The sequence below is a fragment of the Palaemon carinicauda genome, chromosome 1, assembly GCF_036898095.1.
Source record: "Palaemon carinicauda isolate YSFRI2023 chromosome 1, ASM3689809v2, whole genome shotgun sequence".
Classification (NCBI taxonomy): domain Eukaryota; kingdom Metazoa; phylum Arthropoda; class Malacostraca; order Decapoda; family Palaemonidae; genus Palaemon; species Palaemon carinicauda.
This window is the reverse complement of record NC_090725.1, coordinates 299,910,195-299,937,153: the sequence shown is the minus strand read 5'-3', so window position 1 is coordinate 299,937,153 and position 26,959 is coordinate 299,910,195. Positions and strand designations below refer to the sequence as shown.

Genomic DNA, 26,959 nt, shown 5'->3' with positions numbered 1-26,959 from the left:
AGAATATTAATAAAAAAATAGAATGAAAAAAGAAATATGGATCAATCGTTTCTTATGTCGCAACAACAAAATATGAAAATTTTTGCTAGAGAAGCTTTACTGTTGATGACCAGTAGTCTTGCAATAAGGTTCTATTCTGCAGAATAAAAAGTAGGGGCCCTGTCAATAAGATTGCAGGATAGCAGCATCCATGTTGCTTTCAAAACCTGGAGAGGATATAACTAGGAGTGGGTTCTGGCTTAGCACTGTTAATTTTTAGAAAGAATTACTCCTTCACAGTCTCTGAAGAGGTACTGGAATGACTCATGGATTTAACTATGGACAGTAGGAAAGATACCAAATATTCTGTAGCCAAGGAAGTTTTTTTGGAAGCATCCAAATAGCCTTCCCCTTATTGTACATAGAGCATTACTCCTCGGACATTTAAGAAAGGAGAGCACACTCATTCCCAACAAGCTGAACATAATTTATGACAGTCTTTGTTAATCCTAATCATAAAGACATTTTATTACTTTCCGAGTAACTGTGATATCTATTAACACACGAACTATGATTCAGTGTAAACAATTATAAAATAGAAATATGACGCAAACTGTATATGTAAACAAATATAGGTTAACTTGGAAGTGTCAATACAATGAAAATACAGGATCAATAAACTTTAGTAAGGGAAGTCAAATATATAACTTGATCGCCATAAAACAAGTTAAACAGATCAGAACAAAACAAATCTTTTAATCAACATGTTCCATGTATAAAGGAAATGAAGAAATGTCAGATAACAGAAATAATAGTGGACGACCAGCTAGTTTATCATTGCGTTATACTAAACAGCATAAAATTCAATGGGAGATAAAAACCAGTAAACCCTGAGCTAACTATCTTACATACGCAAGAATTTTGTAAGTTCACCAAAACTCTCCCATCAAAAATATCAATCCAAGATACCAAAAAGCTATTAGGAATTCTTCCTTTGGCAAAAAAAAAAAAAAAGTGCTAAAATAGATTGGAAAACAAAATGTGCTAAAATTGATTATTTTGACACCTCTAGGTCACTGTTTATATCTATAATATGTGAGCTTTTGATGTTTAACAAAAGAGAAATTCTTCATATACCTTCTTCTCAGATTTTGCCAGTGTAGCAGCCACAAACAATGGAGCTTCCAAAACTGATAATTACAATCCTTTGTTACCATCAACCCTCAGATAATGGCACTATCAACTGAAAGCAAAGAGCACTACCATCCAAAAGACAAAAGTGCTACCAGCTGGAGCTTTCACTCACTGACTTACAAGGGTAATCGTCCCAAAAATAACAGATCCATATTTCACATGTGATAGTTGGATGAAAAGGTTAAATAAATAGAAAGAATAGAGGAAAAACACACTTACTTATAAAGTTCTCGAGTGTCTGGGAATGAAGTGCACATAAGCACAGATAAACAAAACATTAGTCATGTTGATAGTTGTGAGCCAGTAGATCTGACTGCATAAAGACAAAAGATGTCTAACTCCTGTACATTTTCCTTTGAGATATTGTTTGGAAAAATTCTAAATATAAAAAATATTTTGAATTGGCTATAGACTGGTACATATCACTAGATTGATCCTACTATTTCAATGGCGGCCCAGGTGTTATTAGCAATCTCAGCAAGCAAACACTAACATAGAAGGAAATCTATTGGAATGTCTGGAATGATATCCTAATAAAGGAAAGTATACTGCAACATGAATATTATTTCTACAATGCGCAAACCTCTTGACTTAACTGAAGTTGATGTCAGGTCACTACTATGGTGAGAAGTGAGAAGTAAGTGTTCAGTGTTATTTCTTTATTGAGGTTGAAAAAGTTGATTATAACAATGAGTAATTCACAACAAAATTGTCAGGAACCTCAAGAATTTCTGGTAAAGGTATCCCAGGCAATGTGCAGCCAAAAGTAGAAAAAACATGAGTCGCTTGTATTGTAACATTTGTTAGACAATAAATCTACTTAACTCATATGAAATGTGGTGGTATAACACTCAGAGAATGAATGAATACCAAATGCCCAAAAAACTGATGTGGAAATTAAACAAAGGTGATGCTTCAGCCAGCTATATTTGCTTAACTAATCCTTACTACATTATACAGGACTATAAGGTCATAGTGATAGCCAGTTCTATTTGCATTTCTACCATAGGACAAGGAAAATCTAAAAAATAAAAACAGAAGATGAAATCCTGACTGAGTACACAGTTGCCTTAATAAGGCCATACCGTATATTTCCATGCATAAGACAACCTTTTCAATAAGATGAGATCATGAACTAGGGTAAATTTCAATAAATTTAAATAGCATTAAGTATTTACGAACTATATCTAGTAAAAGGTTTTTAGAATTAGAGTTTGAAAGAAATAGAAAACCAGACAATGACTAGGTTAAGTAAAATTTGGAAATCAAATCGCCTGAAATGACATATAAAAATCAGGTTATATATCAGTTTAATGATATTTGTGTTATTGTATGGACATGAGTCATGGTGTGACAATGAAACAATCACCAACAGATTTAAAAGATTTAAGAACAAAGCCCTCAGAAGAATATTAGGAGTTATATGGCAGGACAGGATTAAAAATGAAACTATAAGAGAGATTACTTGAATGCCATATGTGGATGAGATCATGGTGAGGGGTAGATGGAGATGGTTTGGGCATGCTCTTCGCACTCCCAAAGAGAGACTAGTTCACCAAACGTATAACAACGCACTAAAAAGAGTTGGAAAACCCAGGCCTACATGCTGAGGACTATGAAGTGTGAAGATGAAGTGGAGAAGTATTGATTTCAAGGCTCAAGATAGGGATGACTGGTGAAATCCAAACAAGCCCCTTTGCATCAATAGGCATAGAAAACGATAATATGAGATAACAAGCATCTTATCCTATATTGCTTGTGGAAAGATAATGTTATTACAAATAATGTTTTACTATATCCTCAGAATAAAAGAAATAACTGCTGATTCTATGCACATAGGTTAAGACTAGCCTAACAATAAGCATCACTAAAAATTCAAGGTTTGATTTTCAAAATGGTAATATAAAACAACCCCATCTATGAAAGAGTTTTTTAAATGTTGTCAAACGTGGAAACATACAAAAGAAATTCTTGGATAATACATTCTCAGTTCTTGTTAAGTATTTCTAGAGAGTCTACTTATCTTTATGATACTAAAAGCTACAAGTGAATCCTCCTAAAGATCAGTTAACAAACTATTAGAAAATAACTTTATATAGAATACTACATTGTGAGATAATGTTGAATATACACAATGAATAAGCCATAAATAATGTAGAAATTATCTTCACCAAAAATATTCATTTGGAACAAGCTTTGATGTCTGCCCTATAAATACAGTAGCTGACATATCATAAAGGTATGCTATTTCATCTTTGTCCTTTATAAATAATTTAACTAAACCCCTTAGTTGAAAACTCAACCTTCATAGGGCTGATTTTTTTTAATAGAAATCTGTAAATGATTAATCTTAAACTGTTGAGACTAAACATGTGTATTCAGGTATATAATCAGGTGGACAATTTCTCAAATACCCTTGAATAATATACTGCACCTAATTGTGAAGGCCAATCGAAATTACTTAATTCTGGTGTTTTATGTTTAAATAATGAATACCATACTCCTCTTAAGGGCTTGATTAGTTTCAACTTCATTCATTCATTGAATATATTATCATTAGGAAAAATTAAATAAATGGGGATTTTTATAGTTGACATTACAGAGGGTATATTTGAAGGACAAAGACCAAGAGGAAGTCAATGCGAGATGACCTGAAGGGAGGGAGAAGGTACCAATAGCTAAAAGAGGTGGCCATGAATAGAGAATTAGGGAGGATGACTAATCATTGAAAGGACCTGCCTTAGGGAACAACACTAAACTAATACGAGTAGTAGTACTGCAGTAGGTTCATAGTATTTTCTTGTTTAGATAAAAAAAAACTTTCAGCTTCTTGAACACAAACATTTTCCTTAAGGATATCAGGTGAGCAATATATGCACAAAAATGTTTCTTCTTTGTATTAAGATACTGTAAACTATGTGCATAAATTGATTATAACAGAAATAATTTGCATAAATGAGTTTTTTTGTCTTCAAGGGAAGTATTTTATTCTAAAGAAAATAGCGGACCAAGTCAATAAACACCCACACCCCATCCCTCCCTCTTTACATGAAACAAATCAATGAGCACATTTCTTTACCTGTATCTTAGTATCGATAAGTATTCAATACTTTACAGGCCTTTTCCTAAAATAAGTAAATAAAGAGACAATGATTATCAATCAACACTTTTATCATTATCCGGTAGATTAACCAATAATCTTGAGCTAACACGTACAAGTCTTAGGCTTGATTAACCAAGACATTGTTATTTGAGACATTTGGGTAGTGGGATCGCTCTAGTTAGGGTTACTAATCAGAAGAGAAGCCTCAAGACTTTATTTTTCCATTAATGAGTCTTTTCACAGCTACAATTGCATGATTCTGGACCCCATAGTAGAAGTTAAAAAAAATGTCTTGAAAATTCATATTTATGTTATCCAAGAAACATACCGGTGTGTTTTATTTGTAGTTTTCTATTACTTCATAGATGAGATTCAGATATTGATACACAATATAGTCTTAATATTAGGCATTCATATTACTAGTATTGATAGCTACTTTTTGACCCATAATTACAAGATTTCCAGCATCAACTTCTGTAATCAAAAGATAAATTTACCTTTCCTATGGTAGTCTACTCAACAGTATTAATAATGTTACACAGATTTTGGATGGGGCACAGTTCTACCTACAATAATGAAGCACCTGCTGAGTGTAGTAAATTATGCATAAAACATATACAAATCAACCATTTCTTATTTAGCTCCAGTATATAAACTAATAAATCATTACAAGACCATGCATCACATTTATGGAAACACATAGGGCAAGTCTAAAGGATCTGTTCTGAAATGAACTGAAAACTGGTGTAAGGTACTGTTAAAAAAGTTAAGACAGCTGAAAAGGATCTAAAGGGAACAGATGAAAAGTACACTAGATGGGAGAAAGTAATACTGCTAGGGTAGAGAGGCTACTGCAAAGAATTTTTAGGAGCCTCTACAGTGGGTCAGAATGTAAATTCAGAAAAAATAACACCCTCTTGCCAGTCCTTGTTACCTCGTAAAATTATGACTAATATTTACCATTCTTTCTCCTATACTACTTAACTCTGGAAGACCAACCATCACAAGGTAGCACTCATTCTGAGACGAGAAACCTGCATCAGCTAATTTGGTAGAGCCAAGAAACTTAGGGTTTTAGATTATCAAAGCTGTGAAAGATCTGCATTAACTTCAACAAATCTCTTTAAACTAAAGTTTGTTTTAATTATTCTTAACTGGGATTCACATGGCTGACTAACATGGTCATATACTAAACCTAAGGGTTATTTTAATAAAAATAGCTCCTCCCCTTGATTTAAGCCCCTCTTTCTTTCTTCGGCCAACCAACTAAGACCGGGATTCTAGCCTTTATTCCTGATTTTGCAAGGCCTATTTTGGTGTATTTTTATGCTACCAATCATATTCACAACATTCTCTGTAGCCAATGGTGAGATTCTCTAAATAAGGCATTATTCTCCTCCCAGACACCCCCAGCTTAGAGACATAGCTATAGTCACTTTTCACCCTAACAACAACTGAAACATTTGTGATTGTAGTCTTTATTTGTGGTTATGTAAAGGATTTTTTTAGTGTATGTTGGCATATATGATCATATCAAACAGGAAGTATTCACTAAAGTGAGACTTAGCTCTATCACTTTCTCCTATCCATCCTGCTCTCCCATTCTGCCACCTAAGATGCCTTGTAAACTATCGAGAGCTGCAGTTTCGATCGAAATTCATTACAAAACGATACCTAAAAACCCACCATATATCTACGTACTGTAAATAATTACCAGAAAATTTCTCTATCCACATAAGAATTTCCCTTATTTTGTTATAAATTTCCAAATTACATTATTTACTTACATTTCAAAGATCTTAAGAGATATCCCTCAATATCGGCAACAATGATCAGAAGTTTTGTATCCCAGATACCTGTCCTACATCTATTTCACCTTTCAAGACTTGTCTCCATTATTTACACACGACTCATCTTGATACTGTTATTCATTTCTTTCTCTCTTTCTCTCTCTCCTACTCATGTTTATAGACTAGGTCAATATAAAAAAAATAGAGTCCCTGCATAGGTGAACCAAAATATGTATTGTATTCCCTTTTCTCTTAAGCTTCATATCTCTTTAACATACCTTCCAAGTCATTAACTATATATACAGTGTATTCTTTATCATATCTTTTTGTGAAAAATTGGTACATTTAGCACACCCATTGTGTACTTGCTATACAGAGGTAATGAGTGTCTCAGATCTCTTTTTAACAGCCTATTCACAGAGCATTTGGCACAGAACCATGTTTTTAAAACACAACTAAGACATACTTTGCTAACTTTGATCTAAATACTCCGTACAAAGGAAAGTGAAACGAAAAACCAAACACAAAATTGGGATACCTAAATAGTTGGCCACGCGAAAGCCATGACATCACATACATGAATTGCTAACTAGTTTACTCTAGCTGCTGCAGGTTATTTCTCTTCAAATGGTTGCAGCCTTACGCTGGTTGGTTACCTGGAGAGAAGGGATATAGTGGAGAAAGAGCAACTTCAAGGTTGAGAAGCTTCAAATGAATTATCAATGTGATTAGAAAGCAAAAATTATCAAAATGAGATAAGATACGGAATGAGGTAATGAGGGGTACCACAGTAGTTAGAAAACTATCAGATAAGATCCAAGAAAGTAGACTGAGGTGGTATGGTCATGTCATGAGAAGAAATAAACAGTATATTGGGAGTAGAGTGATGGAAATGGAGGTACAGGGAGCCGGTAATGAAGTGTGGGACAGTGGTAGATGGAGAACGCTGGCCAGAAACATCGACCCAACATAGAAGTGGGAAAAGATGCAGACAAAGAAGAGGAATTTCAGTATTTCTATAAATGTGACCTTCATACCATGGAAAACAAATGAAGCAGTATTACATGACATATAATACATAAATTTACTTAATTTATCAAGGACAAATTCAGTTCTTAAAAAAGAAAAACAAACACTTAAAACCATATCAAAATAATAAAAAAATTTTGTTAATTAAAAACATGCAACTTAAAGTATAATGCCTATACCGTACTTGAGATTAAAATATGTGATAAAAATCAGGTAAACAAAATATGTGGTTTATCAGCTTCAATGTGTGAACAATAAAAGAAAGGGAATGTGTAAGACATGAATATAAACAAACTTACTAATAAGATATACAGGTGATAAGCTTCAAAATCTAAGATACTTTATCATGGGAAAGATTTTATTGATCTTAAGAAGATCATATTTAATTTCACACAATAAAATTCTAATAATGAAGATTTCAGCTTTGGTTTTGCATTGTCATTTGTTGTTAATAAGATAAGGGCACTTATTGATAACAATCACTTGTCAAACATATTTCTAATCCTATGACTTGATAAAAACTTCAAGACCCTAAAACACAAACTAAATATATCTCATGATAGTAAACTCATGTATACAGTCACAAGGTTCTCCAACCTCTGTATGATCATTTACTTGCATGAAAAATTAATGGTATTTAGTCCAAAACCAAAACATTCCATACACAACTGAAAAGCAAAACCTTCATTTAGCAAACTCAGTTGAAAGAAGAGAATTCTAAACAGTGACTCATTTCTATGTATCTACCTGAAATTTATTTTTATGTCTAAATAATAATTTTATCATTTAAACATTTTGCAGTCACATAACATCAAAGAATTTTTTTGCACAAATTTACATGGATAAAAATTTATTTTAAACATATGTCATAGACTGAATTTTGCCAAACTCATTTGAAAAACCTTTAAATCCTGTGAAAAAGGTTAAACCGTGGTAAATTTTAAAATTCCAGAAAATGAAAATCACTAAAGATAAACAACCTCAATCATTTTACATCAACTCCAAATGTGTTGTAACCTCTATGGTAAAACCAACAGCAACAAATACAAATTTCACGACAAGTGGAAGGAAAAACAGAATCCTAATAATAAAATCTATTTCTATACTGTACTCATTGATCTTCATATTGCTTTCGTCTCCGAAAGTTTTGTATATTAACGTTACTACTTAAAAAAATTCCTTCCAATATACTAATGCATCTAATGAAGTAATGAGACCTATTCGAGTCGAACAACAATAACATGCTATACATGTCGTATTGCTTCATACTCAAGTTTAAATAATTCCCTATCTTATTGATGCCAGAAGCTAAGGGGAAGGAGGGTGGGCATATATATGAACATCAGGTGTGTAAAGAAATAACAAACTTATTGTTAAAATTCTGTTTATTTCTATGAGCCTCCCCTGATGTTCATATTGCTGACTCCCATACTAGGGGCAGTCCGTAGCTAGTGAAGAAAAGGAAGGCCATTTGTTTTTCCATAATCAATCAAATATCCTCTTATACTTACCTGTAGTCTACAGTTTTGGGCACTCCAAACACCTGATTGATATTTCTAAATACTGTATTAAATTTAATTCATCACTTAATTACTTATTTATACAGTATAAAAAAAAAAATAATTACTGTGGAACAACAATATACTGTACTTATAACTTATAACTTTGCAGAAACCAACCAATTAAATTTTATAGCTTAATAGAACACAACACCAAAGGGTAAAAACTACCAAATGAACAAATTAGATTCACTGTTATCAGACCACATACCCAGCATGAACAGATAGGTGTCTGGGCTCTTTATCTCCAGGGAAACTCATTGAGATTACCGACTGAGATCGATCCAATAACTTAGCAATAAAATCCGGTTTTTCATCACCAGACTGAAAATCTTGTTTCAATTTAGATTCAAATGAAATTGAAAAGATCTTACATCAACGTACCCAAAAGAACAAATTTTGCCTTAAGACATCATGGTCCAATAAAGTCTCTCCACAGCCAAACTTACAGACTTTATCCTTTTGAACTTTAATAATAGAAAGGAACACTGAACTCTCTTTTCTGACAGCAAAACTAGACAAGAAACTCCTATTAACATCCTCAATAAAGGATTTTTAAAATTGGTACCAGAAGAGGCTTTTTCACATATACCAGCAACCTCAACCTCTAGAAACCTGGGCAACTATATTTGTTGAATCCGCAACCTTTCCAGCATAGGACAAAAATTGTCATCCGCTTGGTGAACACTTGAGGGCCTGTCCTGAGAATAAAAAAAATGCTTTTTTATTGGCAAACCTATGAACTACCTACAAAATGAAACAAATCTTCAAATTCAGATGAACTGGAACAAGAAAATGTGCATCTCTTTGGTCTATTGAAAACATCCAATATCTTTGCTTTATTGTCCCCATAATAATTGAGGGTGTTTCCATGGAAAACTTCAAGAGAATCTAAAATATTAAGATTCAAGACATACAAAACTGGATGTAGACTTCCTGACACCTTTGGATATAGGAATAACCTGTTGCAAAACACCTGGAGAATGGTTTAATACTTGTCCTATTCCATCCTCTTACTGAACTGTTGTCTGATTGTTCATTTAGCTTAGACAAGAACTGATGCGCATTTGTTCATACCTATTTAGGCAACCGAGATCCTAATCCCTACATTTACTTCACAAGAGAAAAACCTGTGGCAACCTATGGGCTGAGCTTATAAGCAAACAACGTACAGATATTTATAAATGATACAACTAAACAGTTTTATCAAATCTTTAACAGATTAATTAAAATACAGTACAATAACTTTTTAATTTAAAGGATTCTTACGATTTATCACGCCATCCACAAATTAATAAGAGGTTGTTAAAGGGCACTTATTTCATCAAGAGGAGTGATATATGATCCAGACTATCATCTTGGCACATAAGAAATAAGCGGTTGTTTAGAGATATAGGATCCACGCTACCATTTTTGTCTTCTGCCTCACGATCTAGTTGTCTAAAAGAGCATCTAGAAAGTGAAGGAATGCCAAGGTTTCACAACAGAAGGGTCAAAAGTAAAGAAGGAATTGTAGCTCTACGAGAGGATTTTGAATCTAGGATGCTCTGTATACCATTAGAACCTTTACCAAATGGTACACTAGGAGCACTGGTACCACTTGAAAAGTTAGGCTAGGGTTTGAAACTCAGCAAGGCAGGCCTAAATATACCCTTATTTGAAGACTTATTGGTCTTCTGAGATTCCATTAAAGAAGCTAATGATATTAAAAGCTTTATAAGCTTATAATTATCAAACCTAAACTCATTAGGACTGTAGCAAGGTTAGAGGCTGAGGTGGCATCATCATTGCCATTCTTTCTGAAAGCATCTAGCCCAATCTTCTCTAGGTTTCCCTTTGAACTAAAAGCAAGCTTTCTTTACTTTTATGCTTTGAGTTTTAGTTTGATCAGCAACCATGAAACATACTTTCCAAAGAGCAACAGTGTGTTATTCAATCTCCTCACAATGATTCTTCAAAAAATTATTCCACGCACACAACACAGAGAATGTGGATCATGGTCACCCAAAAATGATTTCTTTGAAGAACTATGCAGCAATTGCATATAAATTTCAGAAAAGACATCTTTAAAAAACTAAAAAAAAAATAAAACTATGACAATTATGAACGCAAATCTACATTGAACCAAGTCAACATTAAGACTGAAGAGCAATAAGACACATGCAGCAAACTATTATTGTCAGACAATGAGGCATTAGTATATTGGAAGTAAAAAAAAGGCGATATGTTTCAATTGTCAAGGGCTTATGTTGATATAGTGTATAATGTTTCCGGAGATGAGAGCAATATGATCATCAGGGAGACCCACAGAGGAAAATTTTTTGTAAGTGATTATTATTGCATATGTGAGAAAAAATTAGTAAAAGTTTAAAATAATTAGGTTTAGTAGGTCTCAAGTTCTAATAAGCATTACTTAAATCAGAAATAAGTAAATGGTCTTTTCCAACTGCAAGAAAATTCTTAATAACCACTTAAACAAATAATTTGTGTGCTCTGACTTTTGGGTCAGACAAGATTTCAATAAATGTGCCTTAGCAGGTCCAATTTTTAATTTTGACCTAAACAATAAGTAATATTTAGCAATCTTCTAGTGTTCATTGTATTAACAAAATACATTACTTGAAATTCTGTAAAATGCATTGTACTTCAAAGAAAGCTTACTATAAGATAGAGAGCAATTAATGCAAACAGAGCACAATAAATCAACCGATAAACTTATTCTGCAGTTAAAATAAACATATTTTTAATAATCATCTTTTTTTCAAACTCACTTGATGTGCATATTTCTTTTCTCCAGAAGCCTGTCCTATTGACGTTTACCTTCAAAATTTTATAAAGAAAATAAAAAGAAAAAAAAATCCCATGCCCCTGTAATGTAATGAGACCATCCAGCTAAAACAGCAGAGAAACTTGTTCTGCGGTCAAAATAATAAGAAATTCAATCAATGAGAATACCGGCATGTAAAAAATTCTCTTATATAACCAAGCTTTTTCCTCGTCTCAAAATTTCCAACACCGATTTTCCAAATCCAAATAACCTAACCATTCAAGCTTTTGCAGTCGAACAAATTTATGGCCCTAATGATGATTAGCAATGTTACGATGTTTAACTATACTCATCAAATCTGCTTAATCTTATTACAACAAAAGTCACTAAATAAACTTTTCACATCCAAATATACCAGTAAAGTACTCTATGCAGTACATAAATGCAATGTCAAAAATTGACGGGCACAATAATATACAGATTGATCCTATATGTTACAAATTGGCCCCAAGGTAATTACATATATATTTATGTATATATTTATGTATATATATATATATATATATATATATATATATATATATATATATATATATATATATATATATATATATATATACACACATATATATATATATATATATATATATATATATATATATATATGCATATATATATATATATATATATATATATATATATATATATATATATATATATATATATATATATATATATATATATATATATATATATATATATATATTAGTGAAGTCACTAGCCATTCTATTCTATTATTTTAAAGATTGTATTTACATAAGAAGACTTTTTTGCAAGAACTTTCATATCACTCACTTTAACTTGAGATTCCTAGAATACCTGGTCAACATGTACCTACTGATCTCCTCCAACTTCATTTTGAGTTTTCATTGCCCAGAACTTTTGGTGGACCATCAGGAAATAGCTGATCATAGGCTGGTGGGTACTCCCCAACAGCAGGGGTAGGAGGCACACTTTCCTTGTTTTCCCCTTCAATGTCTGACATGACAACAGCTTCATAACCAGGCAGTGTATGCTGTCGATCTAATGGAGGAGCTGTTGCGTCATGAAGGCAAACAGATGTTCGTACTGGGGTCCTACAGTGTAAAGAAACAATGATTTACAATGGTTAAGTGTACAGTATGTCATAAGGGTGGATAAAATACAAAACACAAATTTCATAAGAAAAAAATAAAAGAAACCAAAAACCTAGCTTTCAGTTACTGTATATTGTATATATAATTCCTTGACTAAAAAATACATTGGGATAGATATCAGGACACGCCGACCTCAAAAATTCCTTTTGGATAAAATTATAAATACTATTATCATGTATTATTTCAATACTGAACTGGGAGTTACATAGATAATATCTTCAAAGACAGAGTTTCTCGACCTTGCAATAAAAACTTTTTAATTTTTCTCTAAACCCGTAAATTCCTCTTCTACTGTGATCACCCAGTGGAGTATCACACCATTACTGTTGAGTAGAAAAAGAATTCTGTGGTAAACATGAACCACTCAAGCTCCCTAAATAATTCTATTAAAGTCATGAAAAACCTTAATCAACTCTGATATATCACTGATACTGGGGTAACGAGATGATGGTGAGGAATTTTGTGACTCCCAGTATCAAAACTATTAACTGCAAGGACCATTAACTGTGAGTCACATAGTTGACTATCACACTTTTAGGAGGTGGGGAAGTGATAATACTGTGATTAAAAATCTATGAACTTGAACATTTTCAAATGGAATATTGATAAATCTCAACTCACAATACTAACATTATTCCAGACTTGCATTTATTATGGAAAGAATAAAGAATACTAAAATCTTAAGGGATTATACTCTAGTTATTCCACTAAACAAATAAAGTAATGTTAATATTACCCTGCGCGAGTGGTGTTCCTTGATTTAGCTCGCATGATAATTGTGAAGAGGCAGCAAACGACCAGACCAAGACCCACTATGCAACCCAATGTCATAATAATAGTTGTGGTTGCCGTAAACATAGGTTGCTGTGACACTGAATCATCTGGTGAAATGAAAGAAAAAATCCATTTGAAAATCACAACCTAAAATTTCCAAAACATTCATACATTTATATGTAAAAATTATGCCTAAAATTAAATCTGTATTGTTTTCAAAGCAATTGATTTTATTCACTACCACATGTCTTTTAGGCTGGGAGGAACGTAGAGAGTAGAGGTCCCCTTTTTTGTTTTGTTTCATTTGTTGATGTCGGCTACCCCCCAAAATTGGGGGAAGTGCCTTGGTATAAGTATGTATGTATGTCTAAATAAAGATCCTTTCTTGAAAAATTAGTCTATATAAAAAGGCAACTACTATACATAATAAATCAAAGTCACAATTTTATCTCAGGGTATTATACCAACACATGTTTTTAAGTGCAACTTACAATGTTGAATAACAAGAGTGTCAATTACTGTACCCTTCTGAAACCCAGATCATACATCTCCATTTTTTTTATATTCATTCACTGTATTTGGATTGTAACTATTTTATTTTGTGAAGTTACAAATCATTTTCATCAGAAATTTGTAGCTGTAAAATTATGTTATCAATTTTAGAATTATTATAGAATAAAATGTTTTTATTTTTTGAATCATAATTAAAAGATTATGCTCGTTTTGCTTGCACTTTTTATACGGTGACTAAACATGTTTTATTATTACTACAGCATTGTTTTCTACAATTTTTAAGGGGACACTGCTATATTGAAAAAAATCCTTGTGGCATTTTCCTTTTTGATTTTTGCTACTCACAGAAACAAAACACACTTTCAAAACCATCAGTCGTCTAGTTATTATTACCCAACTTAATTCTAATAAAACAAATTTATTCAGGTATTCTATTTCATTACTGTATATTAAGCCTTGTATTGGGAAACAAGTGAAATATGGTGAGCTCGTAGGAACATATCTCAATGTTTATAATGGAAGTCAATGGGGAAATGCGCTTTGATGAACAATCTTCTACTTATTGAATGTTTCTTAGGAACGGAACTCATTCATATAATAGGGTATTGGTGTACCTGATTTTGTGGTCACTTCTTGCTTGATATATGCCAAAGCTGCTGTTTTGTCAAAATGTACAGCTATTCACAAGATCCTCTGATTGAATGCTGCAATTTATGTGCATTTATGACTACAATTGATAAAGTTCCTGGCAAGTAAAGTCTCTCCAAACTAGTTCCATCTATGCCAGAGAAGCATTGCAAAAGAGGGATAAATTAGAACACAGACATTTACACCTTAAAGAAGCTGTTGCTGAAAACTCCACCAATGAAATAGTTTCTTCAGATTTTTTGTATGGGATGAAAACTGTTTTTGGAGCTACTGATCAGTCCCAATACTCGACGAGATAAAATTGGAAAAGAAAAAGAAAAAAAAAGTCAATTTGAGTTGAGTTTGAGGAATGAATTTCCCCATAGAGGCCTTAGTTCTTAAAAGATTCACCCACTAGTGTGCTGACAAAATTTTTGATTTCCTGAACAGCTTAATTGTAAGTATAATATTCCCTGAATTCTTTTTCTGACAGAAAAAAAAATCCCTCGTCATTCCCAAATAAAGAACTGTTTAAGAAGGAATCAGACTTGACTTCTTGAAATTGACTGCTGTACTATAATTTTCCTAGTATTGATAACAAGTTCAACAGGAATTTCTGGTGTCAAAGAAAGACCTACCAACTGTTTTTGAGAACTAGCCAGTCATCCAGATAAACAAAGAATAAGTGCAAGAGAATTGCTTGGAACCTCAACAATTCCAGACAATAACTGAGGAATGTAATAGAAGATTGAAGAGATTTAAAATTTTTAAAATATCACCAAATTAATATTCAGGAACCTTTCTTAAATTGCATAGCCCAAACACTTCTTACATTTAGAATGCCCAACCCACTAACCTGACCTATGATAACAAACCTAGCCTAGAAGGTAGGGGTGGGAGCAAGCGAAGGGTAAGTTCAGGAATCAAACTTCTAACTAGAAAAGCACTCAGAGTGCAGACCTTCGCCACAGCAGCATATTTTTTTAAACCAGCTTGCCTTTCCCAGAATCAATTTAGATCATAAGGGGATTTGAAGTCTGTGTGACAACCATGTGCAAACTTGGGGTTAAGGTTAGGGTTAATTTGGTCTACCTTTTTTCTCAACCTTGACCTTGACCTTTAACCTAGGACTTTTAAAATTGAATCTTTTCCACGTTTCAACATAACAATTAATCTCTGAAAATTCACTACGAGTAAAATTGTGGCCAGGTAGTTGCTCACAAACAATGGACCAATGGACAAAAACATGAACTCCTCCAAACTTTGTTGGCGGAGGTAACTAACAAGCTTTTGGCTTTCTTTAGTTTAGCTTCTGAATCTATTGTAATGAATTCAACTAACTTGAGATAGCTAAGCATCAAAACTTTTGATAAAGTACTGCACTTGGTACATCAAAAAGAGTAATACTTTACTGTAAGGGCTGCTTCTCTGATCCTGTACTGCAAGGAAACCTTATTCTCTACAGGCAAATCTTTGATAATGAACACACTGAATGAGGATCAACTTTTCACCAATGATAGCTTATTCACTTTAAAAAATGTACAAAATCTTGTCTTAACAATATTGGAAGACATACTTTCTAATTCATAGCCTTATGAGTAGCCATCAGTAACCTAGGTCTGTGGTCAATACTGTGAAATAGAGCTTTGATAAAGGCACAGCTAACTGGGGCTAAGCCAAAGATTAGAATAAGAAATCAAGATGGTGATGGCCGGAGATAGGTGTTCCCACCCCCCGTCGTCTTCTCTCGCGAAGACGACTGTGCAAGCGCTGCCGCTGCAGAGTTTGGGGTTCAGACTTTTATTAAAATTTCTCTATTATCCAGAGCATCACAGAAGGAATAAAATGGTTTTGCAGACATCAAAGTAAAAATTCTGATTTCATTTTTATCTGTATTTTGAAGAGTTTTTCTATTGAAGATTGAATAGCACACACATTTTGGAAAATGAAATTGAAGATTGAATAGCACACACCTTTTGGAAAATGAAATTGAAATGTTGAATAAATGGACTGCAAAATACAGGTAATGCAATGACCACATAAACAAAAACAATTAGGGCTAACCTTGACAATTAGTTTCATCTCCGCCTGAAGAGAAGGCACAGTTGGCGTGACCATCACATACGTATGCACTGTTAATGCAATAGTTGTTGTTCCCAGGGCATGTGTACTGTCCATCACATCGGTCTGTAAACACTGAATGTCAACCAAGAGTGCGGATTAGACTACTGAAGCAACTACAAAAAGAACACAAGCCTGAAGAGTTCCACAAGCCTTTTAATTACAGCAATCAACTAAAAGATGAGATAACTACAAAAGCATAATTTTAAATGAGCAAAGCAATCACTCACCGCTAAAATGTTACATTAGCATTACAAATACATTAAATACAAGTAAATACAAGTGCATTATCATACAAAAGCAAAGGCTTCACAACACTAAACACAATACTCTTAAAATATAAAAAGCATCTAATTAAACTACTACTACAATATAACCTTTAAATACTGTAAGCATATTCTAATCCAACAGTTATAACTAAATTAGAAATCTTAAAAACACATACTGTACTATCATGTACTTGGCAAAGATGCATTGCAAACACCTAAGTACCCACTCTAATAGTTATAGATAAATAACAATTACAAGTACAGTATCTGAAATGTCAAAGCTTAAAAACTTTCTAGAGAGAAACTTTGAAATGACAAATACGGTAGAATTAACTAAACCTTGTTTTAAAAAACTGAGAACTGAAAATAATCGTGTACTGTACTGTATTCACACATACAAACCACTACTTTATCACAATCTATATAAAACCATTGTTCTCTAATCTTGGGTTGTGCCATAGCCTCTATACCTTGCCCTTACACTCTCCTGGATTAGTTCTCTTGCTTGGGGTACACTCGGGCATATGTTCGATCTTATTTCTCTTCCCCTTATTTTTTGGAAGTTTTTATAGTTAATATGTGAAGGATCTAATTCAATGTCGTTACTATTCTTGGAATATTTTACTTTGATTGTTTATTCTCCTCTCGTAGTTTATTTATTTTCTTGTTTCTTTTCCTCATTGGTTAATTTTTCCCTGTTAGAACCCTTGGGCTTATAGCATCTTGCTTTTCCAACTAGGGTAGTTAAGTAGCCACCAATCTAATATCTTGACCTTTATCTTTCTAAGTAGGTCTACATGAATCATGAAGTTAAGCATGAGGACCAACAATAAGTATTATAAAAAACCACAAGGTCTTTTTTGATAAACGACAAGAAGGATTCCAAACTACACAGGACAAAATCTCAACCAAATTTCTTATTTCCTTGGATTTTCTCAAGTACTCATTCAACACACAAACTGAATATAGATAAAACTGCTTGTCATCAGTACATAAAATCTGGAATGTGGAATCGATATAGTAAATTCTAGAGTAAAGCTTGGGAAAAGAGGTTATAAAAATCATAGTGGTACTGACTGACATTCAGGACTTGAAGATCGACTAAATGTACCATGGCAAAGGGAGGAAACAAGTAAAGCTTAAAAATGGAGCACTTGAGAAGCACTGTGTCCACTGCTCATGCTTGAAGTTCCTGAACTGGAAAACAATACAGTTCCAGTTTTGGTTGGGTGAAGTCACATGCAATTTATATACGCCTATCATCGATTTCCTCATAAATACTTTCCACACATCCAGACACACCTCATGGTGAAAAGATCAAGCTGCCATTAACAATTGATCTCTTCCTGGAATAAAGTAGGAAAAATGGAAAGTGTAATTAGCTTCCATCAAATAGAGTAAGTCCTGAGTTATAATGTCTTCAACTTAGTACTGCCCTGTGTCTTTATGTAAGCCAAAGCTGTGATGCTTTGCAAGAGAATAGCTACAAATTTCCATGTCACTGGCTCTTTATAATAAAATAAGGCACTGAAAACAGCTAAATATTTTAGGCAAATGTGGAAATATGATTCTACTAGAGACCAAATTCCAAATAGATTAAACCTCTAAAGTAGATTCTCATTCCGCCAGAGGTGCATCACATCATTATGACATGCCCAAAACTTTCACTATCAAAATTACTCAAGTACAAGACACTGGAACAGAGTAATCAATTCTAAGCTATTTATGTGCCTCTGAGACTGTTAGAGTCTAAGTTCCAGACATATGTTGATTTTCCAATGTAATTTCCTATCCTGCTACAGATGCATTGCAAAATAAACATGTCCAGAAAAAAAACAAAATCAACCACTTTTAGTCCACTGAAGGACAAAGGCCTCAGACTTGTCAATTCATGTCATGGGTTTGGCCAATTTTCATCACAACACTGGCCAGTGCAAATTGATTATGGTGGGAAATTTTCCTCTGCCCTTGATTAGAACAGTTTTGCTGACCATGGCGATACACATACCCTTTCACCCCGTTCTAAGGTATCCCAACTCGGAAAGGGATGCCCAGAACGTGTGTGTTAGGGTTTCCAATAGGCTACCACAACCAAAACTGGTCTGGCAAACATGATTTAAACATATCCCTAAATTTCTCATACCTATCAATTAATATATTATCTATATTCCTTTGTTCATTCTTAAAACCATCTAAACTTGGAAGTTTTAACATCCAGCATTCCCAAACAAATAACTCTACCTAACATAGAGGCCACCTGAAGACCAGGGGAAAGAATATCAACCAGAGGAAGTTGACACTCAGGAACTAAGACCCGACTTCATGCTAACACTTCTTTCTCTTTGCCTATGTTTACCATCTTTATCTTAAGCTCAAATTTCAGCCAAACGTAAATAGCTGGTTATCTGCTATCCAGACAAACATTAAATCAGAACCAGTTGAAATGGTCCTAGTGAGACAGCGACAAGGAAAATATTTTAAACTAGAGGGGCACTCACTAGAGCACAGACCTCCGAGGCTTATTTCTCGACCTTGACCTTTGACCTTAACATGTATCAATTGGCGTGGATTTTCATACACTCAAATATGAACCAAGTTTGAAGTCTCTGTGACAACGATGTCCAAACTTAAGGCTGTTTACGTGAAATGGACATTTTGCTTGACTGTGACCTTGACCTTCCAAAATTTAATCATTTCCAGCTTTTTACATTATAGTTAATCCTTGCAAGTTTCATTACTATACAATTAAAATCGTCTCCAGGAAGCTGTTCACAAACAAACACACAAAACTTAACCTCCTTCCAACTTCGTTGGCGGAGGTAATTAGAACCAACGAGAGTATAAACTTTAGCAGATCAAATATTCTTGACCTTACAGACCCAATAAAATGTAGCTTTAACAAACTTGTAATAGTAGACAGAGTACCAGAATAATTCCTGAATATAAGGTCGTGAAAATAAACCTAACAAAAGGAGAGAGCAATACACAAAGATAAAGGGATGTTGTCGATAGGACAAGCTTTAAAAGGTTAAGGTTAAAGATTAGGTAGAGTTTATGCCCAATAATGACACTTCTTACATTCAAGAACAAGAAGTTCCGTATGAAAAAGAATTTAATAAAAATTTAAAAGTCATTGACAAATCCATTCTATCCTTAAGGAGAATAGCTTATGAATCCAAGGTAAGTACTGAAATAAAGGCATTATCATCAAAACTGATGTACTGTACTGTGCTACCATTTTCTTAAATTCTTTGGTTTCCTAACAATTTTTCAATAGCTTGCCAACCCACAGAATTCCGTCTCTTTCTGCTTCTAACATTATATAGCCTTACTTCTTTCAAATGGAAGGTCTATACCTTCCTTTGCAATATGGGCTCAATTAAATTTTTCTAGTTTTTTTACCTGTTTCCCACTTCAGGTTTGATCCATAAAGAGGATTTTTATTGTAAATCAAGATAACTGTACTTTATTCCTCAAAAGTTCAAATATACAACATTTACATGGTAAAGGTAAAAGAATGAGATAGCTGGAAACACTAAAAAATTGCTTTATGGATGCAATTAACATTCCTGTTTGCTTTTAAGCAAATCAAATAAGATTAATGTGTGTACCCAATATCTATGTAATAGAATTGCTTGCATTTTCCTAAGAAAATTGTAAATAGGTGATATAAATTCACACACATACATATACATATGAACACTATTATCATGAGAACATTAAAACTCATTTGTCAATTGGTCAAATTTGTCTTCATGATTGATAGCATCAATCTACTGTATATTGAATTAAATAAAAGTCTATATTAGATACAAAATATTACTTCTAGATTATTAATGCAGGATACTGGCCATGAAATTTATTAGAATAGCAGAGAAGCTATACATAGGTATTTTGATAAAAGTAATCATAAATCAAAATAGAAAAAGAGACAATACTGCACAAATTAACTGATCATGCTTCAGTTGTCCAAATTTCCTTAATATGCTTCACTATTAATATGGTGAAAACTTACCGAAGACTATTCCAATCAGCTTTCCAAAAGTAAAAAATAAGACAAATTTAAAGGAATTAGTTTTGATAAGACCTTATTAGTGGCATGACAATATAATGGTGATATTACATCTAAACTGTGATAAGTTTGAAACCAGTAGGAGATCTCTATTCTAACCTAGAGCACTGATGAAAAGATAAAACAAGCTAAAACTAATTTAACACTGGAAACAATCTAAACACTGCACAGAACCCTACCATCAAAGATGCATAAAGACAGACTATATTTTCTTATATGGAAAAGCAACTTCCTTGCTCAATTGCTTAGTTTTTTTGTTGAAGATACAAAAATATTCAACATCAAGAGTGAAACTAATGAGGCACTGAAGTAGAATATATATAACACCAATAGTTAAACTAATGAGGCACTGAAGATAATATATATAATTTAAAGAGTGAAACTAATGAAGCACTGAATACTATATATAATATAACATCAATAGATTTCTGAATAAATTAGGCTGATTGCCTTGCAAAAAATTACTGTACTCAGTGTGAAGGGAACAAATTTTAACTAATTACATATACAGTAAGAAAGACAGATGATAAGAAAGACATTTGATGAGAATGGAGTATGCAATGGAAGATGAAATATCATTGGAAGGTAAAAGATTAATGAGGTAGAATCATTCAAGTATTTAGGAACTATGATCTCTAATACAGGGTCTTTAGAATTAGAGTTTAGTGAAACATTGAAAAAAGCAAATCAGATAATGGCTAGGTTAAGTTAAATTTGGAAATCAAATCGCCTGAAATTACATATAAAAATCAGACAATGTATCAGTTTAGTGAGATTGGTGTTACTGTATGGACATGAGTCATGGTATGACAATGAAACAATCTCCATTAGATTTAGTACATTTGAGAATAAAGCCCTCAGAAGGAAATTGGGAGTTAAATGGCAGGACGGGATTATAAATGAAACTATAAGAGAGATTACTCGAGTGCCATATGTGGATGAGATCATGATCAGGGGTAGATGGTTTGGGCATGCTCTTCGCACTCCTCAAGAGAGATTAGTTCACCAAACATTAAGCTGGGACTAGGGACTAGATGAGTTGAAAGACCCAGGCCTACATGACTGAGAACTATGAAGCATGAAGTACAGTAGATGATGAATGAAATCTAACTGAGGCCCTTTGCGTCCATAGGCATAGGAGGAGATGATGATGATGATGATGATGATGATGATTATGATGATGACATATACATTAGAAATCCCTTTTGCCTATAAACAACACTGGTATGTAGTCTTTCCATGGATGATAACAAAAATAGTCATATAGCACTGAAATATAGTCTCGTCCATAAGGCAAGATTGGATTCTTTTGGCTTTCATACCCGGTGGTAAAAGGAAAGAAGCTAGTTTGGAAGTGGAGGGTTTATGTTCCACTTCTTCTACTGTTTTATTTAACATCTTTCACATAGCCTTCAAAGCCCTAGGTTCAACTATAAGTTGGGAGGTATTGACCAAGCTAAAGATTTACATATCGTTGTTTGGGTACCACTCTTGGATTCTGTGCAACAGTAAATTAAAAAATCCCTTCTGAAGCATAATCAAGGCATGCTTTTTAATCAAGACATTAGCCTCTAATGACGGGAAGGGAATTGATTCCAGAACAGCCTTAAACAAGCTTGGGAGCTACTGTCTGAATTCACTGACTAACGAAACTCTTTAACAATTGCACAAAATTTCAAGATCGTAGAAATAACATTCTACATGCTCCATGTGAAAACATTCTACATTCACAGAAGACTTCAAGAAAAGAATAATCTATGCAGGCAATCCAGAAGACAAAAGTTAAAAACAGATAACTACCTGGCCAGGTGATGAAATTAAACTTTCATTCCTAAAATTAAAAGAAAATAAAAAACTCGAAAATGGACAATAAAAATGGAATAACAATGAAAAGACAATCCTGCCATGGGGAAACTGTCTCAGGAACTCTGCTGACCTGCTAACAGTGCTTCAGGGATATGAAAAGTGCACAGGTGGTGCATGTACTGTGCTGCTACCCATCTTGTATCTGTTAGACAACATAGTGCAGCATCTATGCACTTGAAAACCACTATTGTGGGCTATTAGGGTGTTGGGTTGGTAATGAAACCAAAATCAGTAAATTCAGGCTGCCATATTCTAAAGATTTGAAAAAGCAACACAGGATTTAAGATGTTTCAGTGTCTCAAAACTTGGGTCAGTATGCCTTCGAAATCTAAACTTACTCTTCAGTGCTTCTATAATTATTGATTACAAAATTAAGATACCTATATAAAGTATAAAGTTTCACTAATCTCAAATATTTTCAGTTGCCTCAAAAGTTCCTCAAACAATAAAGAAGTGATGAAAAGAATACGAAATCTGCACATCACTCACGAAATGAATAAAACACCGATTTCAAATAGTTATCAATTTATCGTGCTGTGCTAACATCCTAGCCTAAAGTGCTAAGGATAATATTTACAGTACAATGACAGAAATGCTCCAACACATGGATATCAAACTAGTAAACAGTACTGATAAAGAGAAAGTATACCACATATAACATATAGGAAAATATTGGAAAAAAAAACATATCTGAGAGAAATGTGCTCCATACAACATTATATCAACAGTACTTCTCATTACTGGCATATTGTGTTCATTATAGAAAGTCAGAAAGCAACACCATAACAAGTAACATATATGTAACATATATTTTAGAGCAATTTTAAACCTTAAAAAAGAAAAAAGTGTAAAACAAGAATCACTTACCATCTGAACCCTTGGGCATGAAAGTTGTAACAACAATAGTAAATGAATTGTTCACAATGTTACGATTTTTCTGACCTTGATGGAAGTCAACTTCTATACTATTTGAAAGTGTATGAAACACATTTGCACTCGTCCCGACCTCTGAAAATCTGAGGATATAACATCCATTTAAGTACGCATACAGTGTATGACGAATTTTGAAAATTATTTAAAAACATGTAGATAAAAAATGTTGTATAAAACTACCATTCACAGTAGTCAATTCATGTCTTTAACAAATCCTTGATGTCAATCTCAAATAAGAAAAAAATTAACTTCAGGTAGCACAATGGCAAGAACTTTATTTCCTTGGCAGTCTAGGTTCTAGACATAACAACTTATAGAGTTGGAAGGATGTAAATTTGATATATATAATGTATTTGCATAATAAATAGTATACTATACATGATTCACAAAACTCTATCAAAATCTATACATATGATTCACAAAAATTCATCACTTACTGAATCAGAATTAGAATTGGAATCTTAATAATAAAATTTCTTATTTCTATACAAACCTGATATTCCTACTGCTTCTTCTCCAGAAGCCTGGTTTAACTGACACACCCATAAAACTTTATTATTTTTATTTTCCCATTTTCTTTACTTCAAATAATATAGTACATGTCCTTAACACAGGAACAGAGCCCTCTACCATAAGTGGTAGGAAGCCGAGGCTGTTACCTCAGGAGATACTGTTTTCAATTTTGATGTCGCCATTATTCCTCTTCTTGATAGTATGAGGTAGTGGGGAGGAGGGTGGCCATATATAAGAACATCAGGTGAGTATAGAAATAAGGAATTTCATTATTAAAACACTAATTATTTCTATGAATTTACTGATGTTCATACTTATGACTTCCACACACTATTGGTGGTGGGGCACAATTGAAGCGAGGAGAAAGATAAATTTTAGTAAAAACAATGCAATGATGTTAAGGTTACAATCCTTGTCTAGATTACTTGTTTAACTTACTTTGATAAATCTTTTAAATCACAGTTTTGAAATACTGGATTCCAGATTATTTACTAAAGTAATTAGCCCTTTTACCCCCAGGCTATTTGGAACTTTCCAGCCCTTAACCCCCAGGGGTTATTTTTTTTTCAGGCACATTTTGCAGTATATTTTTTTTAAAATTGCTCTAACAGCCTTAATTTTCATCATAGAGAGGTCAGGTTGGTCTCATTCTCTTGGAAAATTATCAAAATTATGAAAAAAATGTAAATAGCAGTTTTTTGCAAGGACGAACCAGTACGTACATGGGGGTAAAGGGATGAGTTTTGTGAAACATACCAGTACGTCCTTTGGGGGTAAAAGGGTTAAAAATACAGTACTGTACTGTAGATTGGGGTTTTAAGATGTTTTGCAAATGTCTACTTGGTATGCCCTCGAGATGCTACTAAAAATTTACAAAAATAAAAATTCTATTACAATCAGGCAATTAGTTGTATTACTAAATAATGGACTTTCACTCTCAAGCATTAATGATTTTGGATCAAATTCCTTGTGTACCTCTGTGATCAAATTTTAACAATGTCAGAGAATTTTTGGTTAGCGGCGATTATGAACCCTTAGCCCACTAAATAATTTTGAAACACTAGCTCTATTACCTTGGTTTGTACAAAGACAACTGTACGTCTTTTACTGGACAAAAACTTATCTCTACTAAACTGTCTTCCTCCAGTCCTAGTGAAGGGATGTGCTAAAATTGAGGCAGATTTAGTCTTAAAAACAGTTTAGATCTGAGAGATGGTAAAGGTGACAAGATCATATAGTGTTCCCCAACGCTTACCTCAACCGACATCACTTATAATTCACTAATGTGCTTAGACAATGCTAAAGCCAACAGAATGCTAGCCTTTACTGATTGGTGTAGATGAACCCTAAGTTACTACTTGAGCACTTAGGCTAGGGGTGAAATTGGGTAGTCTAAACCTGACCTGTTACTCTGAATCTTGAACTAAGTTAGTTTCTGAGCTACCCAAACAGAAGTTATTGGTCTTATTCACCACAAAATTAAGTATTTGAGAGGCATATGCAGTATATTCAAGAAACAGCTAGCTGTCTGCATACTTTGATGAAAAATTCCATCAGATCATACCTTAAAAACATAAGCTGATCAATTGTAACAATTCTAACACAGTAAGCCTGTTTGCAAATGGAATGTTAGCATTGCAAACCCTCTGAGGCTTATGACTGAAATGTCAATCACATATAATGGCCCTTCCCCAAAAATTTAACGGCAGAGGGATATTCATACATTTAATTGGAAAATTAGATGTATGCTCTTTGCACTCCCCAAGAGAGATTAGTTCACCAAACTTTCAACTGGGCTCCACAAGGCACTAGAAGAGTTGGAAGACCCAGGCCTACATGGCTTAGGACTATGAAGTGTAAAGTAGGAGAGGATGAATAGTGAAGTATTGATTAAAAGCTCATGATAGAGACAACTGGCGAAATCTAACCGAGACCCTTTGCGTCAATAGGCATAAGAGATGATGATGATGATGATCATCATGAAATACCCATAATCCAATACTGTATAATGTTCGTCTTTTTTTACAGTCTGACTCATAACGTAAACCCAAGATGACCTAGAGGCCTAGTTAATAAGCAAATGTAACTTACCAGCTCTACTGGCGCCGCACCAATAATGAAAATATTGAAGAGTGTCTACGACACCAAAAGCCATTTCCAAAATTAAAAAGATATGGTTTTAGCAAGATGTGGGATATACTGATCCAGCTTCTGTCTCGTAATCTAGATGCCACATATAGCAACTAGAATAGCACAAATACAAATACAAACAGAAAATCCAATAAAATATTTGTCTTTTTTACAGCCGAACTTGAGAGTTGGAAATTACCCCACAAAAGTAAACTCATGATGATCTACAGGTGGCGCTCGTATGCGAACGAAAACTCACTATCATCTGGAGTGATCACACGATGCAACCTACCAAATGAGGAGAAACTGTTATGTATTTAATACTATAATACCATATGCGCTGCATATATTGAGAGTAATGTTGCACAGCATTGCCTTTATAAGTGTAGTACCGTATGTTATGAAGGATTTGATCCTTTATTAGTTGCCTCAAAGATAGGATGTGATTCTTCTTACTTTTGTATTACAGTAGGATCCAGTCTTTTAAGAGTGATACTCATTATTTTTTTTTTTTTTTTTATACA

At 33.5% G+C, this 26,959-nt stretch overlaps 1 protein-coding gene across 3 annotated transcripts in view; it reads right to left on the bottom strand.

The window, feature by feature from the left end:
* Positions 1-2,832: 2,832 nt before the first annotated feature.
* The window catches only part of LOC137658162 (uncharacterized), an 84,338-nt gene continuing 60,211 nt past the window's right edge, over positions 2,833-26,959 (bottom strand). The window contains exons 5-9 of one of the 3 annotated variants that reach the window (XR_011047268.1): positions 23,727-23,875; positions 16,596-16,727; positions 13,354-13,498; positions 12,277-12,557; positions 2,833-7,763 (exon numbers count right to left, since the gene is read on the bottom strand). Coding sequence is in view for 2 of the 3 variants with exons in the window: in XM_068392845.1 (XP_068248946.1) it covers positions 12,335-12,557; positions 13,354-13,498; positions 16,596-16,727; positions 23,727-23,875 (649 nt within the window). In the remaining variant the exon portion in view is untranslated. Of the gene's footprint in view, positions 7,764-12,192; positions 12,558-13,353; positions 13,499-16,595; positions 16,728-23,726; positions 23,876-26,959 lie in introns of those variants that run through there. The other 2 variants (XM_068392845.1, XM_068392856.1) reach the window with 2 other exon arrangements.